The sequence below is a fragment of the Marmota flaviventris genome, chromosome 13 (genome assembly GCF_047511675.1).
Source record: "Marmota flaviventris isolate mMarFla1 chromosome 13, mMarFla1.hap1, whole genome shotgun sequence".
Classification (NCBI taxonomy): Eukaryota; Metazoa; Chordata; class Mammalia; order Rodentia; family Sciuridae; genus Marmota; species Marmota flaviventris.
Genome location: NC_092510.1, coordinates 20810897 through 20824509, shown reverse-complemented (window position 1 = coordinate 20824509; position 13613 = coordinate 20810897). Strand labels below are relative to the sequence as shown.

Here is a 13613-nt window from a genome sequence, read left to right as displayed (position 1 = left end):
CATCCCCTCCATCTTCTCTACAGATCTTCCTTCTATTGTTATTATTTTTAAATTAGTGCACTATAATTATACATAAAGTGGGTTTCATTGTGGTACATTTGTAGATGGACATGACATAATTTGACATCATTCCCTAGTACCTTCCCTTGCCCTTTACTTCCCTTGCCCTCTATTCCTTTGGTCTCTCTTCATTTTCATGAGAGCCTTATTTATTGATTTATTTTTCTCTGTATCTTCCACATATGAAAGAAAACATTCAATCCTTGACTTTCTGAGTCTGACTTATTTCACTTATCATGATATTCTCCAGTTTCATACATTTACCAGCAAATTACACAATTTCATTTTTCTTTATGGCTGAGTAGAACTCCATTGTGAGTGATATATATATATCATCTGTTGATGGGTACCCAGGATGGTTCTATAACTTGGCTATTGTGAATTGTACTGCCATAAACATTGTATGCATGTATCATTATAATATTCTGATTTCAGTTCTTTAAGATAAATACCAAGGAATGGGATAGCTGACCTAGCCCATTTTTAAAGGCAGCATTCCCACAGTAGGGGCAGAGTGAATAATCTAGGGATCCATTCATATTGCTTATCTCTAATATATCCTTCACTTTTTTCTTCTTCCTTCTTTCTACTAGTTGGCTGTCCCCAGCTTGAATGAAGAACCTGGAATGAAACTCACTTGTCTTGCAATAGATCCTAGTCTCCTGAATCACAGAGTATTGCCTGTATGATTAGGTTTCTCTGCCAAGGTCTATGTCAATGTGTGGCTTATCAGCCTATGCACAGAGCACAATATTGGCTATCACAGCATTCTCCAGACCTACACCATAGGCCACCAGCTCAAACATGGCTTTTAGTTGAAATCTGAGAAGTTTTAAAAATACTAGTAAATACCAAAAAATTTTACATAAAAGTGGGCTATGGGCCTGGGAATTAGGGTCTTTGAAAATTTATAGGTGATTCTAATGTGCAGTAAGGTTTGAGAATAACTGCTGTAGGTCAAGTTTCCAAAAATCTGTTTTGAAAAGGTCATAGAGTAGATAATTGTGGTTTTGCAGGCCACAACTATGCCAAAGACAAATAAATAGGAGTACCTGGTTTCTAATAAAACTTTATTTACAAAAACAAGTTATGCTCTGAATTTGGCCAGTGGTCCATAGTTGGCTGACCCCTGTTAAAATCTTTATTAGTAGTAGTAATAGTTTTTAATTTTTTAAATAACAGTCAAAGTAACTTCACCATATGATTTCTACTGCTGTGGTTGGAAATAATTCACATTTAGGTGGCAAGAACATGAAAGTGAAGACCCCAATCTCCTTGGGGTCACTACATTCAAATGCCAAAGAAAACTGACCAACTTTTGCCATACTACAAAAAAGACACTCTCTTGGCCTCCTTTTATACTGGCAATGGGAAAGAAAAAGAAGAGTAAGAAAAGAAAAAAGAAAGGAAAAAAAATAAATGAATAACAACAGCAAATAAAGAAGAGGTTGAAGTTTGCATAGGTTAATTCCAAAACAGTCTTACTCCAAAAGAAATGTATGCACCCAAGACGCTTCCAGCAATTGTAGCGAAGCCAGCAGTCATGATGGCATGGAGTTCTGACTTGGTGATATATGGTAAATATGGTCGGACCAGCAATGGAGACTCTGTCTGAAGAAAGAGAAGGGTAACTGGATCAAATGTGACCTTTAAAATCTTAAAGGAGGTGTGTAATCAGCACCACATTTCAATATAAATCCATGTTTCTAAGAGTCAGCCTTGGGCCAACTCTATCAGCATCACTTGAGAATTGTTAGAAATTCAAATTCTCTGACTTATGGAATCAGAAACACTGTGGGTAGGGCCAGCAATTTGTGTTTTTACAAGTCTTCCAAGTAATTATGAGGCATGCTCAAGTTTGAGAATGTCTGCGTGATCTGAGCTCTAGGTCATTGTCATATACTGTCATGGGTAAATCCTGACATTTCTGAAGCTAGTTATAGGGTGCTTCCACCTAGCCTAGGACTGGATTCTATGAGGACTTGGAGTACATTACTAAGGGCTGACCAAGTAACTGCCCAGTGGTCTGGCTCATGGACTGGGGATTTCTTGTGGGCTGTGACTTTTCACCATTTAGTTTCATCTACACAGACTCGACCTGTTTCTGAAGACTTCAGGAAAATAGAGACAGGTATATTAAAAAAAATACCAGCAATTACAAAGACAGGTGCCCTTAGGTACTTTCGTAATTGAAACTCAGAGGATCCCTCTCTGATGGGAGAAAGGAACTGGACAGAGCGCAGTTATAAAGACTCAAATCTCATTAAGGAAGACAGCCTGCCTGCCCTGTAGGGCTCTCCATCAATAATAGCTGGACTTTCAGCATATTAAGTATCAAATTAAGTACTACAGGAGCATGGGTGCAATTTTACAATTTTCTCCTTATTATTTCTAATTGTTATATAAGATTGAATGCATTGAGCCTCAGTTTACAGACTAAATAGTAGTCCAAATACGTGAGCCTTCTTATCCTGCAGGTAGTAGCAATCAACTCATGATGGTGCCCTAATTAGTCCTAAGATATTTTATGACTGTAATTATTCTAATTTCAACTTATAGGGGAAGGAAGTATGTTTCATCTATCTCCATTAAAGAGCTCCAGGCTGGTGAGCTGGGCTTACCAAGAAGGCTCAATCTGCTTGAAGGAATTGGAGCAGTAGGAAGCCTGGCATTTGGAGCTGTGTTTCACTGGGTGACTCCATTTTCGCTTCAAGTCCAATTTTTCTGGACAGTGGTTCTGGCCAATATTCACCCTTGGCTTCATTGGTGCATTATTCCATTCTCCCTGAAGCTATATATCCTGAGGGATGAGTAGCTTATTACCATTCCTCACTTTTCCACCTCTTAGGAATACTGCTATTTTGAGGGACATCCTTGGCATCAAATTTCTTTGCTTAAATGGACTTTAGGCAAAAGAGCATTTATCCCTGTGATGAATCAAGGAACTGAAATTTGTAGCCTAAAAGTATATCTTTAATGAGAAGGAAAAAAAAACATAAAGGCATTTTATACTCATGCTCAGCAAAGACAGAATGTTGTCTAGTTTGGACAAGTTGAGAATGAGAATTATTCATACAGCTGCACGGTTGTTGGCAAAAGGCCTTTGTTGGTTTTCTTTACTGCCACAGGCATTGCAGTGTAGAATACAAGTTTCTTACATGTTTGCAGCTTTAAGATAGTGAAATCCATCTGAGGAGATGAGCTGCTTGTTTCTGAAGAGTCAACCAGAAACCTCAACAATTCAATGAACTCAGAAAAGACTGTAGAGAGAATTTGTATATGAGAAGCCCTATGCTTTAATAAAATACCTCGACTTTTGTTTTCTGCACAACTTACAGGAACCCAATTCCATACCAGTGTATCTAAACACTTCGGAGGTATCTTTCTTTCTTTCTTTCTGGAATCTGGACATTGCCAAAATTAAGGGTTCCTTATTACATCTTTTTCTCCACACTAAAAGAAATGACAATACCATGGTATTTTCCTATTCTGTGTTTCAGAAAGAGACTATCCATTTAGTAGATGTCTTGTATTGCTTGCTTTCTTGGTATTGCAACTTACTTGTCCAACAAATATATTGCCAGCAGCAACTAGAGACTCAATAGGAGATGACCCCATAGTAACAAGCATTATCCATCCAACCTAAAAGGAAGAAAGGGACAAAGTCAGTGATGAACTGTGTGTATATAACAAAATTCAAAGTGGGGTAAAGTCTTTGAACTGGAGTAAAATATTGAGGCCTTCAATAATCATGGGCAGGTTGGTGATGGTGATAAATGTATGTATAAACCATCTAGCCCATAGAGCAGGCTGATCAAATCCTCCTGTAAGGGTGGTAAGTCTGAGTAATTGTATAGACTTTTGAACATTAGACAAATGATTTCTACAGATATGCTTTATAAAAGTAATAAGTGATAATTGTTAACACTTATGGTAGGCTTTTCTGCATTCCAGGCACTGTTGTAAGCCCTTGACCTGTGCAACACATTGAATCTTTACTCTTTGAAGTATGTCCTATATATTATGCCCATTTTACAGAAGAGGAAACCAAAGTACAGAGTAGTTGTTTTGTCATAGAAAGTGGTTTTGTCAACTATTAAACAGTGAGATTAAACAGTGAACGTGGTTTATGGATCTACTGTTTGTACTGGCCTTTTGTGATAATTTGAATCTGAAAAGTCCCCCAAAGCCCCATGTGTTAAAGGCTTAGTCTCCAGACTGTATCACTATCAACTGGTGGTGAAAACTGTAAAAGGCCATGCCTGGCGGGAGATCTTAGGTCACTGCCACTGGGAGATATTGTGGAATCTCAGTCAATTCCTTTCCCTTTTCACATTCTGGTCATCAGGTGAGCAGGCATTCCCTGCCCCAAAGCAGCAAGGCAAATCAATCATGGACCAAAACTTCCAAAACTGTGAGTCTAAATATACCTTTCTTCTATAGAAGTTGATTATCTCAGATATTTATCATAGTAATGGAAAGGTGACTAATAAACCTTTCAACCAGTGACCATGATACCTATCTCAGGATGCTGACTTCCTATTGAATTCTATTTCCTTTCTTTCCACTTAGCTATATGAGTACGGTAATTCTTTTTTTAAAAACATTTACTTTTTGATATTATTTATTAGCATGGGAAAATGGCTACATTGAATAGTGGTTGGAAAAGCAAGATGTAAAATGATGTATAACTTCATTGACAGTTATATATAACATTATCTACATGCATTTATGATACAACAAAGACTCTTATGATCATTTTTTAACATATTTGTATTTGTTTTTAAGGCTTTCTCTCTCTTTTTCTGTGAGATTATTTCATACAAGCTCTATATACTTTCTTATTTTTAAAAATTGCTTTATTTTGGTTCTGGTGATTGAACTCATGGCCTTGTGATGTTAAGCAGGGCTTCTACCATTGAGCTGCATCCCTATCCTTTTTTTTTTCTTTTTAAAAAGGCAATTAGTCCTATGCATTTTCCAAAGATTCTAAGCAGATACATATTATCATCAAATAATATTATTACCAGAATTTTAAAAATTTGGATTCTAAATGTGAATGCAGTAATTCTGAATATATAAACCAATAATCAGGAAATTATCAGTACTGGAGCTCACTGTGATTGCAAATTCTGCTGGTATTCTTATTCTTTCTTTCTCTCTTTCTCCTATCTTTTCTCTTTCTGGTTATATATTTTGATTTATTTACAGGAATCAAAGGAAGGCTGTGGTTGTCCCTCAAGGCCTGTGTGCACTGGTCTGCTTCCATATGCATCCAAACTAGCTTACAAATATCTAGTTTTCTGATCTGACATGAGAGTAGAACTCAATTGCTGGAGCAGCACGAATGAGGTTAACTCTTCTTTAAAAAAAAAAAAAAAATGTGTGCTTATAAAACTCCCCCACCACCAGAGTGAAAAACACTTCACTTTCCTGCTTTAATTTCTCTAGCAACTCTAAGATGAGGCATACCTACTTTGGTAACTTTCTAAAGACAAGTTGTCAGTATGTATGAGGCCTAGTGTAGGTAACTGTGAGGAGAGATCAACACCACTTCCCCGTGGCAAGTATTTGACCTCAATTGCTTGGTTAAAGACGTAACTGCTATGGTTTCATGGAGTTATCCAGTGGATTGTAAATCAAAGCCCTATTAGAAGACCCTGAGATAAAATTCCTCTTTGGGGCACGTGCAGGATTTGGCATTTCAATGTAATAACTTTGGTGATGGAGGTGAATATTTGTAGGAAGAGAAAGGCACTTTGGAAATGCCTGGATAAAAGGCATTTAAGACTTTGTACCTGAAATAATCAACTCTGCACCTGTCACCTTGTATGTCCCAATCCCAGTACCTTTCTGATGATCCACTGCATCAATCCCATGTAGTATAACATGGACATCACAGTGCTGAAGAAAATCACAATTGGCAAGACCTGGGGATGGGGGAACAGAGTTATTTATGGGTCAGTGGTGACCCCAATAATATTGCAGGTTTACTATTAGGTCCCCTCTCTGCCTCCTCTCTCCATCAGAGACACCATAACAATGCTGGAAATGCCTCTTGAACTGACAACCCTTTTTACCAGGCAGCTTCCCTCTCTAAGTCCCTTATTCTAATTTCTTCTAGATAGGCTTGAGTGTCAAATTGATTTGACTATGTCCCCTGAAAGTTCAGGTGTTGGAAACTTAATACCCAGATTCATATGTTAATGGCACTTGGAGGTGGGGTTTTTGGGAAATAATTAGGATTAGATGAGGGCGTGAAGGTGGGGCCCCCATAGTGGCAGTAGTGGCTTTATTAGAAGAGAAAAGAGATCTGAGAGAGTTCACTTGCCCTGGCTCACCATCTGATGCCTTCTGCCATGTTATGAGGACCAAGAAGGTCCTGATCAATGCCAGCTTGTTGGAATTAGACTGCCCCCACCTTAAATTTGTACTCTAAATAAACCTTAATTCTTTATAAATTATCCAGTTTCAGGTATTTTGTTATAACAGAAGAAAGAAGGCTAAACAGTATATTTCATAGAAAATGTGACCTCTCCCCTTCTTTTTCTATTTTACTTTTTTTAGTTTTAGGTGGACACAATATCTTTATTTTATTTTTATGTGGGGCTGAGGATCAAATCCAGTGCCTCATGCACGCCAGGCGAGCACTCTACCACTGAGCCACAACCTCAGCTCCGACCTACCCCCTTCTATGATGAGGTTTTCTTAGAGAAAATATACAATTTTGGGGGGAATTTTGATAGCTAGAGCCACAAACTGAAGGCCACTGGCAAATATTCTCATTGTCCTGATATTAAAAAGACATGAGCTTCATCCCTAATTAGCAGAGTAACCTGGGTCAAGATGAATCGTGAGGCACTTCAGATCCTTATTTGTAGCAGCTGTGCGGTTCAGATAATTCATGGTTGATACTTACACACAGTGCCTCCCATGGAGTATGCATTAATTCTTTTAGATTTAGAAATAAAAATTATTTTACCTATAGATTTTTGAATCACTAAAGTGGTGACATTTTGAAGACCAGGTTAGTCCTGTGTTAAAGAAGGATGTAACTGGCTAGATCCTATTTCTCTGTTGCTCTTTTGGAACCTGCAGCCTGTGTTTCTACAGGGAGCAGTTTCCACCTACATAGACCACACACAGCTGTGGGCCAGGTCTCTACTCAGCCCCACTCCACCTCAACAATTCCCCACTATTCCCCCAGCTAAATGGCCAGGTGATCTGCTACCAGAGACACAGAATGACCAAGGACAATTTGTACAAGATCTAATTTAGAAAAATCTATTAATAATATATACTAAAATACATTTTATGCCAGTATCAGAGCTCACTATGAGCCTCTTATTAGTTTTAATGGGTAGGCAGAACTTTCCTGAAAGCCTGAAGGAGTTAAAGGGGCTCATCCAGGGATTCTGAGTTGGCAGGAAAGCAGAAAGGCCACTGCCCTGGGGCAAGAGAGGAACAGACAAGGTCTGAAGCACGCTTATTATCTGTATAGCAAGTTACTCCTTCCTGTGGTTTTATTCTTTTTCCAATTCTCAATTCATTTCACCATATAAGCATCTTTGTATCTCACTCTATAAATGCTTGACCCTTCTCAGATAAGGCTTAGTTATCTCAACACCAAAGCATCAGGTCAGCAGCTTTAGAAAAGATTCAGACCTTGATCTGATCATTGTACATTTATACATGTATTAAAATGTCACACCCCATGAATATGGACAATTATTATGTGTCAATAAAAATTAGAAGTAGGGCTGGGGATATAGCTCAGTTGGTAGAGTGCTTGCCTCGCATGCACAAGGCCCTGGGTTCAATCCCCAGCACCACCAAAAAAATTAATAAATAAAATAAATAAAAATTAAAAGTATATTTTAAAAATCCAGTGTGGGGTGCAGTGGCATACACCTGTAATCCCAGCTACTCAGGAGGCTGAGTCAAGAAGATGGCAATTTCAAAGCCAGCCTCAGCAACTTATTAAGGCCTTAAGCAACTAGTGAGACCCTATTTCAAAATAAAAATGAAAAGGGCTGGAGATGTATCTTAGTGGTTAAGTGGTTAAGTGCCCCTGAGTTCAATACTTGGTACCAAAAAAAAAAAAAGATCTAGCATAAAAATTTGCCTAGCTGAATGGAGTAATTTAGAGTAAAATTTGGAATCTCTAAGGGAGAAAATGTATGAACATTAACACCACAAGAGAGAAAGCTGAAGAAAAGCCCAAATATAACTTTCTGACTCAATATTTGCAGGGACTTGCCAGAAGAGGGTGAATTTTCTGATGCTTGTGGGAACCCCAAGAGGGAATTGACTGTGCCTAGGCAGAGGCCAGGTTGCCTCTCTGTTGATTAGCAGAATGCCAATCCATCAAGATTGGTTCAATAAAGGTTGTACCGGAGGAAAGATGAAAAAGGTGAAGCCTGGGGATGGCTCTGGAAGAACATGGGTTAATGTGCTTGAGCAGCTGTCCCAAACTGCCTGGGACTGAGGAGTGCAGAGTGCAGAGCTGTTACCTGGAAGCCATTGGGGGCCATATGCCCACTCATTGCTGATTGCATAGATTTCTTTCTCCTGAATCTGAAGTTCAAGATACTATCACCCCATAGGATTCTTCATAAATACCTCAGCCAAGACCACCCCCCAACTCCCAACATTTGGATATTTGTGACTTCCTCTGGATATTTCCCTTAATGCTATACAGAAGTAACCTGGTGAAATGTGTGCAATCCTCTGACTTCAGATAACACTGCAAATGCAAAAGGCTGGTGATGTGTTGCATACCTAAAACAAGCCCAGCAATTATATACCTGGTGTTTGGTCAGATTGTTCAGATAGAACATCTACAAAGATTGAGAAGCTACTGACAAGAGAGGGATTGCATGGAAAAAGTTTGGATTTACCTTAAATGCAAAGAAGTGGTCTGTGTATTTTTCACCAAAGACAAATTTAGCACCAGCATCAGTGTAACCCAGAAAAATCTGATTTGAGAAAGAAAAAGAGATCATTAAAACCACTGAAATGGTCGTTACAAGCCATCGTAGCACTAGGCTCTGCAGAGGATGAGAACCATGTCCAATGAATGGCATAGAGCTGTATTTTTAAATTATGTCTGCATAAAGATTTTCTGTCATGTCTGACATTAAGTCTGACTCTAGGATGCTAAAGAATAAGCTGAGTGTGGTAATTTGCTCTAGCAAGCCAGAGATAGTACACAGGTGCCACTTGTTACCACTGGATGCAAAGGAAGCTCATTTCTCTGTTTAGAAACCAGCTTATAAGGGTGACATCCCTATGGGCAAGGTGAGGGGGGAACAGGGATAGGGGATGGATGCAGTAGAGAATATAGGTAAGGACAGCAGTAATCATAATTAACTAGACAGATTAATGTATTCCACACAAACAGGTATTTGTCTGATTCACACTATGGAATTAAAATCTGGGTCAAATATTACAGACTTATAAACCTATTTCTGAGATGCCTCAATGATTACATCCAAATGTTAAAAGCATCTTAAATGTAAAGTATTCTTTTGAAACACTTACCTGAACTTGTGTGCCCAACCAATTGAAAGCAATAAATCCAGGATTAGTCCTTAGAATTAACAGTCCAAGAAGAAATTGTAACCCAATTCCCCAAAAGACAAGTCTCCAGTAAACCTATGCAGAATGACAGAGATATTATCTTATTAGAAAGTTAATGCTGACTTTAGCATAAACATCAAAAGAATCACTGATTTCTTCTTTGGGAGGCCTGAGGAGCCATGAGCAGAGGGTCTTTTGATAGAAACATAGCTTCAAAAGCTTAAGATTGCATTTCCTCTCCTTAAACCTGGGTTTCAAGTCTTTAGTGCTGGTGAGTAACCACTAAGTTCTGATAAGTAACTTAGACACAAAGAGTAGTCTAAGAAGTGTCATTAAAGGAGGAAGGACCTGGCTGTTCTAGTCTTACTGTAAGTATTAGACAAATATAATTACTTCTCCTGCCTGGAAAATTGAAAGGCAGAACATGATTTCTCAGTATGTCTGAGGCTTGTTGATCTGACAATTTTATAAGTGAATTAAATGAAATTCTACCCTATTGAGGGGCTCTTATTTCGCTATAAAATGAACCAATGACCTGTAATGCAGATGTAGGATGTGCAGGAGAAATGGCAATCATCTGTTTTCATTTTTTGGTGGGGAAATGAGGTCTGAAAAGATCTATGGGAGCAAAGGCCCAGTCAGTGGAGATGCTTACCCAAACAGGGCAAGTGATTTGGATCATATCAGGTGAACTTGGCCTGAGATTAATGCTTTTTCCTCGGATCAATCTTTTAGTCAGAAAATTCTTCCAGGGCTTGCCATCATGATTCATATGTGAGAGCTTCTAGGTCTCAGAATTCTTTTTTTTTTTTTAATATTTATTTTTTGATTTTCGGCGGACACAACATCTTTGTTTGTATGTGGTGCTGAGGATCGAACCCGGGCCGCACACATGTCAGGCGAGCGTGCTACCGCTTGAGCCACATCCCCAGCCCGTCTCAGAATTCTTGCCCATTTCATGAGTTACAGGCTGACAGACAAGGATGAGGATTGGATTCAATTGGGGGAAAAACAGTATAAGGACAATTTTTTTTTTTTTGGAGTAGAAAGCCTGAATTGCAAATAGAATTTGATTAAGTGCAGGATCAAGTGCAAACTATTAAGTAATTTGTAGTCTTGGAAAACTGAGATCAAAATGAATGTGATTTTCTCCGTATGTATGTTGGATAGAGGCAGGGTGTACATGAGTAGAAATAGGATTTGACAAGGAGAGAATGTCCCACTGGTTGTGTAACTGGAAATTACTGAGAATGGAATGAGATAGTAATAGACAGTACTTTGAAATTTCTAGAAGAGGGGCAACTTAACCACTTAAATTACAGAAAATTAAGAAAAATATTGAATAGTTAAATTCTTTTATGATCATTATTTTGATCATATTTTTCACCTGGGTAGGGAAAACAAAACAAAACAAAAAGTCCAACCAATTTCATACTTACTCTGGTTGGGTACTTGGAAAATATAAACAACAGGATAATGTACATTATGAGTCCACCAAAGGACACCAGCTGCTGTTGGCCCAATTTGGCGGTGTCGAAGATCAGCCAGAAGATGATCGCTAGGATCAATAAACTCCAAATCACCCTAAGCAAACAAAAGGGAGGCATTGGGATCATTTGTAGTGCTAACTTGAGGCTTAAACTGACAAATTTAAAAATGCAGACAAAAGTAACATACCCCGGCACCAGGAAGCTACACTTTCACATATTGTAACAGACTCTTTTTGGTTGTGGCTAAAAATGGCAAATAACCCATAAATTAAACAATGTGTCCCCCTCATTCTGCAACTCAGGCCCTTTACCAGCTCACAGATACACAAAGGGATCAGAGAGAAGAAAGGACATTTGGAGAGGAAGGTCTGGCTATTTCTTTAAGATAGCTATCTGGATTCTCTCTACCTTGTCTTTGGGGATAGGTAAGATGTTAGCTTTGTCCCTCTAATGGAGAATTTGAAAGGTGTCCTCTGCAGCTGGCGGGGGGGGGGGGGGGGCTCAACAGAGCTAAATTGGATGTTAGGCTGGGTTCTGACTCCCTGGGGAGTCTAATGGGCATGACAAGGCTGATTCACTGCTTTGATGGCAGAACCAGAAAGGCTGTTTGCTATGTTGGGACTGCACAATCCTGATTTATTAGGCCAAGGATGTATGAAGTTTCTTGTTAGAATCCTTGGGGGGTCTCTATGGAGAGAGAGGTCCTGGGAACAACCCAGTAGGGCCACCTGGAAGGAGAGGAGATCCTCTAAAGAAAAGTTGAAGGAAAAGCCTATAGTGGTCACTGAAGGAAGTGCGTCCTAGAGGAGAGTGGGCTTTGGCAATTCATAAGGCCCTTCCTCCAAGGAGGTGGCAGGAAGCCACCTCCCTGAGTTGGAACTGTCCTGGCCTGATCCCTAGATTTGAGGTTGGTAGAGAAGCAGAAAACAAGGAGAAAAGAGAAACACAAGCCAAATCTGGGATGGTAAGATAGAATCTTGGCTGCGTTCCTAGTTTTCATTATTGTATGGGCTGGGACAGCTTCATATTAAAAATACTTCTGGGGTTGGGATTGTGGCTCAGCAGTAGAGCGCTCGCCTCGTATGTGCAAGGCCCTGGGTTCAATCCTCAGAACCACATAAAAATAAGTAAAGAAAAAAAAGGTATTGTGTCCAACTACAACTAAAGAATAAATATTAAAAAAATACTTCTGTAACCATTGGATTATTAACTAAGAGTGGGCAGAAGGGGCGTGAGGTTTTGGCATTACAAAATATGGGATAGATAGTTCCCATTGAATAAAATGGAAAGAATGATGGATGAAAAAATTGTTGTATTTTGGTTACAATCTGTGGGTCATGATTTTAATATGTTGGTTAGACAAAAAATAGATTAAAAAAGAAAGGTTTACGCTTATCATAACATTTACAGTAGCAAAAAATTTCTGGATGTAGTAGTGCATGCCTATAATCCCAGTGACTCAGAGGCTGAGGCAGAAGGATCACAAGTTTGATCATTAAGGCTTGGCAACTACTTGGCAATCTACTCTGGTAGATTCAGTAGGTGAGCTATTATCAAAATATTAAAAAATTAAATGGGCTGTAGATGGAACTCTGTGGAAGAGCACCAGAGCATCCCCTGGGTTCAATCCCCAGTACTGCAAAAAAAAAAAAAAAAAAAAAAAAAAAAAAGGTAAAAAGCAAAAAATTGTAAATAAAATAAATGTTCAACCATAGAGGAACTAAAAAAAAAATCATGATTGAATATATTTTGTAAATAAGATAAATAAGTTGTATTAGGAATATGTATAACTTGTGGGGCTAGGGCCATAGCTCAGTGTGTACAAAGCCGTGGGTTCCATCTCTAGTGCCACAAAAGCAAACAAGCAAACAAACATACACCACCCCCCCAAAAAAATAACTTGCATAAGAAAATGGTGTTGGCCAGGGGTGTAGCTCAGTGAAAGAGTACATGCCTATTATGTACTAGACTTGGTTGATTCCCAATACTGCAAACAAAACAAAACAAAACAAACAAAAACCTATATTTTTCATTTTGTATTTATGAATAAAGTCTTTAAACAGGTACTGAGATTAGATTTCATGTTGCTGTTCCCTGACCCATGCCAGGACAGATCCTACTAATTGACCCTGAGGCCATGCTATTGAAAAGTGCTAGGAAGACCTAACACTATTGGTGCAATGAGTAAAACCTGTGCTATCTTATACTCTTAACCACTTTTTGATATGTAGGTGTCTCTCTAATGCAGTACTTGGAAGGTTATTAAATTAATGTTTTTTTGGACCACATTTTATCATTCAGTATAACTTGAAATTAAGGCTACTGATTGTAGGGATGCTTGAACACATTTCAAATGAGTCATCATCTCATCTAGGCCTTGATTTCCTATTTGTAAAATGAAGGCATCATAATGGATTGCTCCCAAGGTTTGTTTCTAGCTTCAATATCCCATAAATGAGGAAGCAATTTTAGAACAAATTT

At 38.6% G+C, this 13613-nt stretch overlaps 1 protein-coding gene and 1 non-coding gene across 12 annotated transcripts in view; one reads left to right on the top strand and one right to left on the bottom strand.

Moving 5' to 3' along the window:
• The window catches only part of LOC114081644 (solute carrier family 28 member 3), a 113719-nt gene that overhangs the window by 13547 nt on the left and 86559 nt on the right, over positions 1-13613 (bottom strand). For all 11 annotated transcript variants that reach the window (XM_071600513.1, XM_071600514.1, XM_071600512.1 and 8 more), the window contains 6 exons: positions 11082-11226; positions 9604-9717; positions 8961-9038; positions 5910-5990; positions 3622-3702; positions 1546-1671 (listed from right to left, as the gene is read on the bottom strand). In XM_071600513.1, the coding sequence (XP_071456614.1) occupies positions 1546-1671; positions 3622-3702; positions 5910-5990; positions 8961-9038; positions 9604-9717; positions 11082-11226 (625 nt within the window). The remainder of the gene's footprint in view (positions 1-1545; positions 1672-3621; positions 3703-5909; positions 5991-8960; positions 9039-9603; positions 9718-11081; positions 11227-13613) is intronic.
• Positions 7823-7895, top strand: Trnaa-cgc (transfer RNA alanine (anticodon CGC)). The gene has a single exon. It is a non-coding gene; the product is annotated as a tRNA-Ala (tRNA).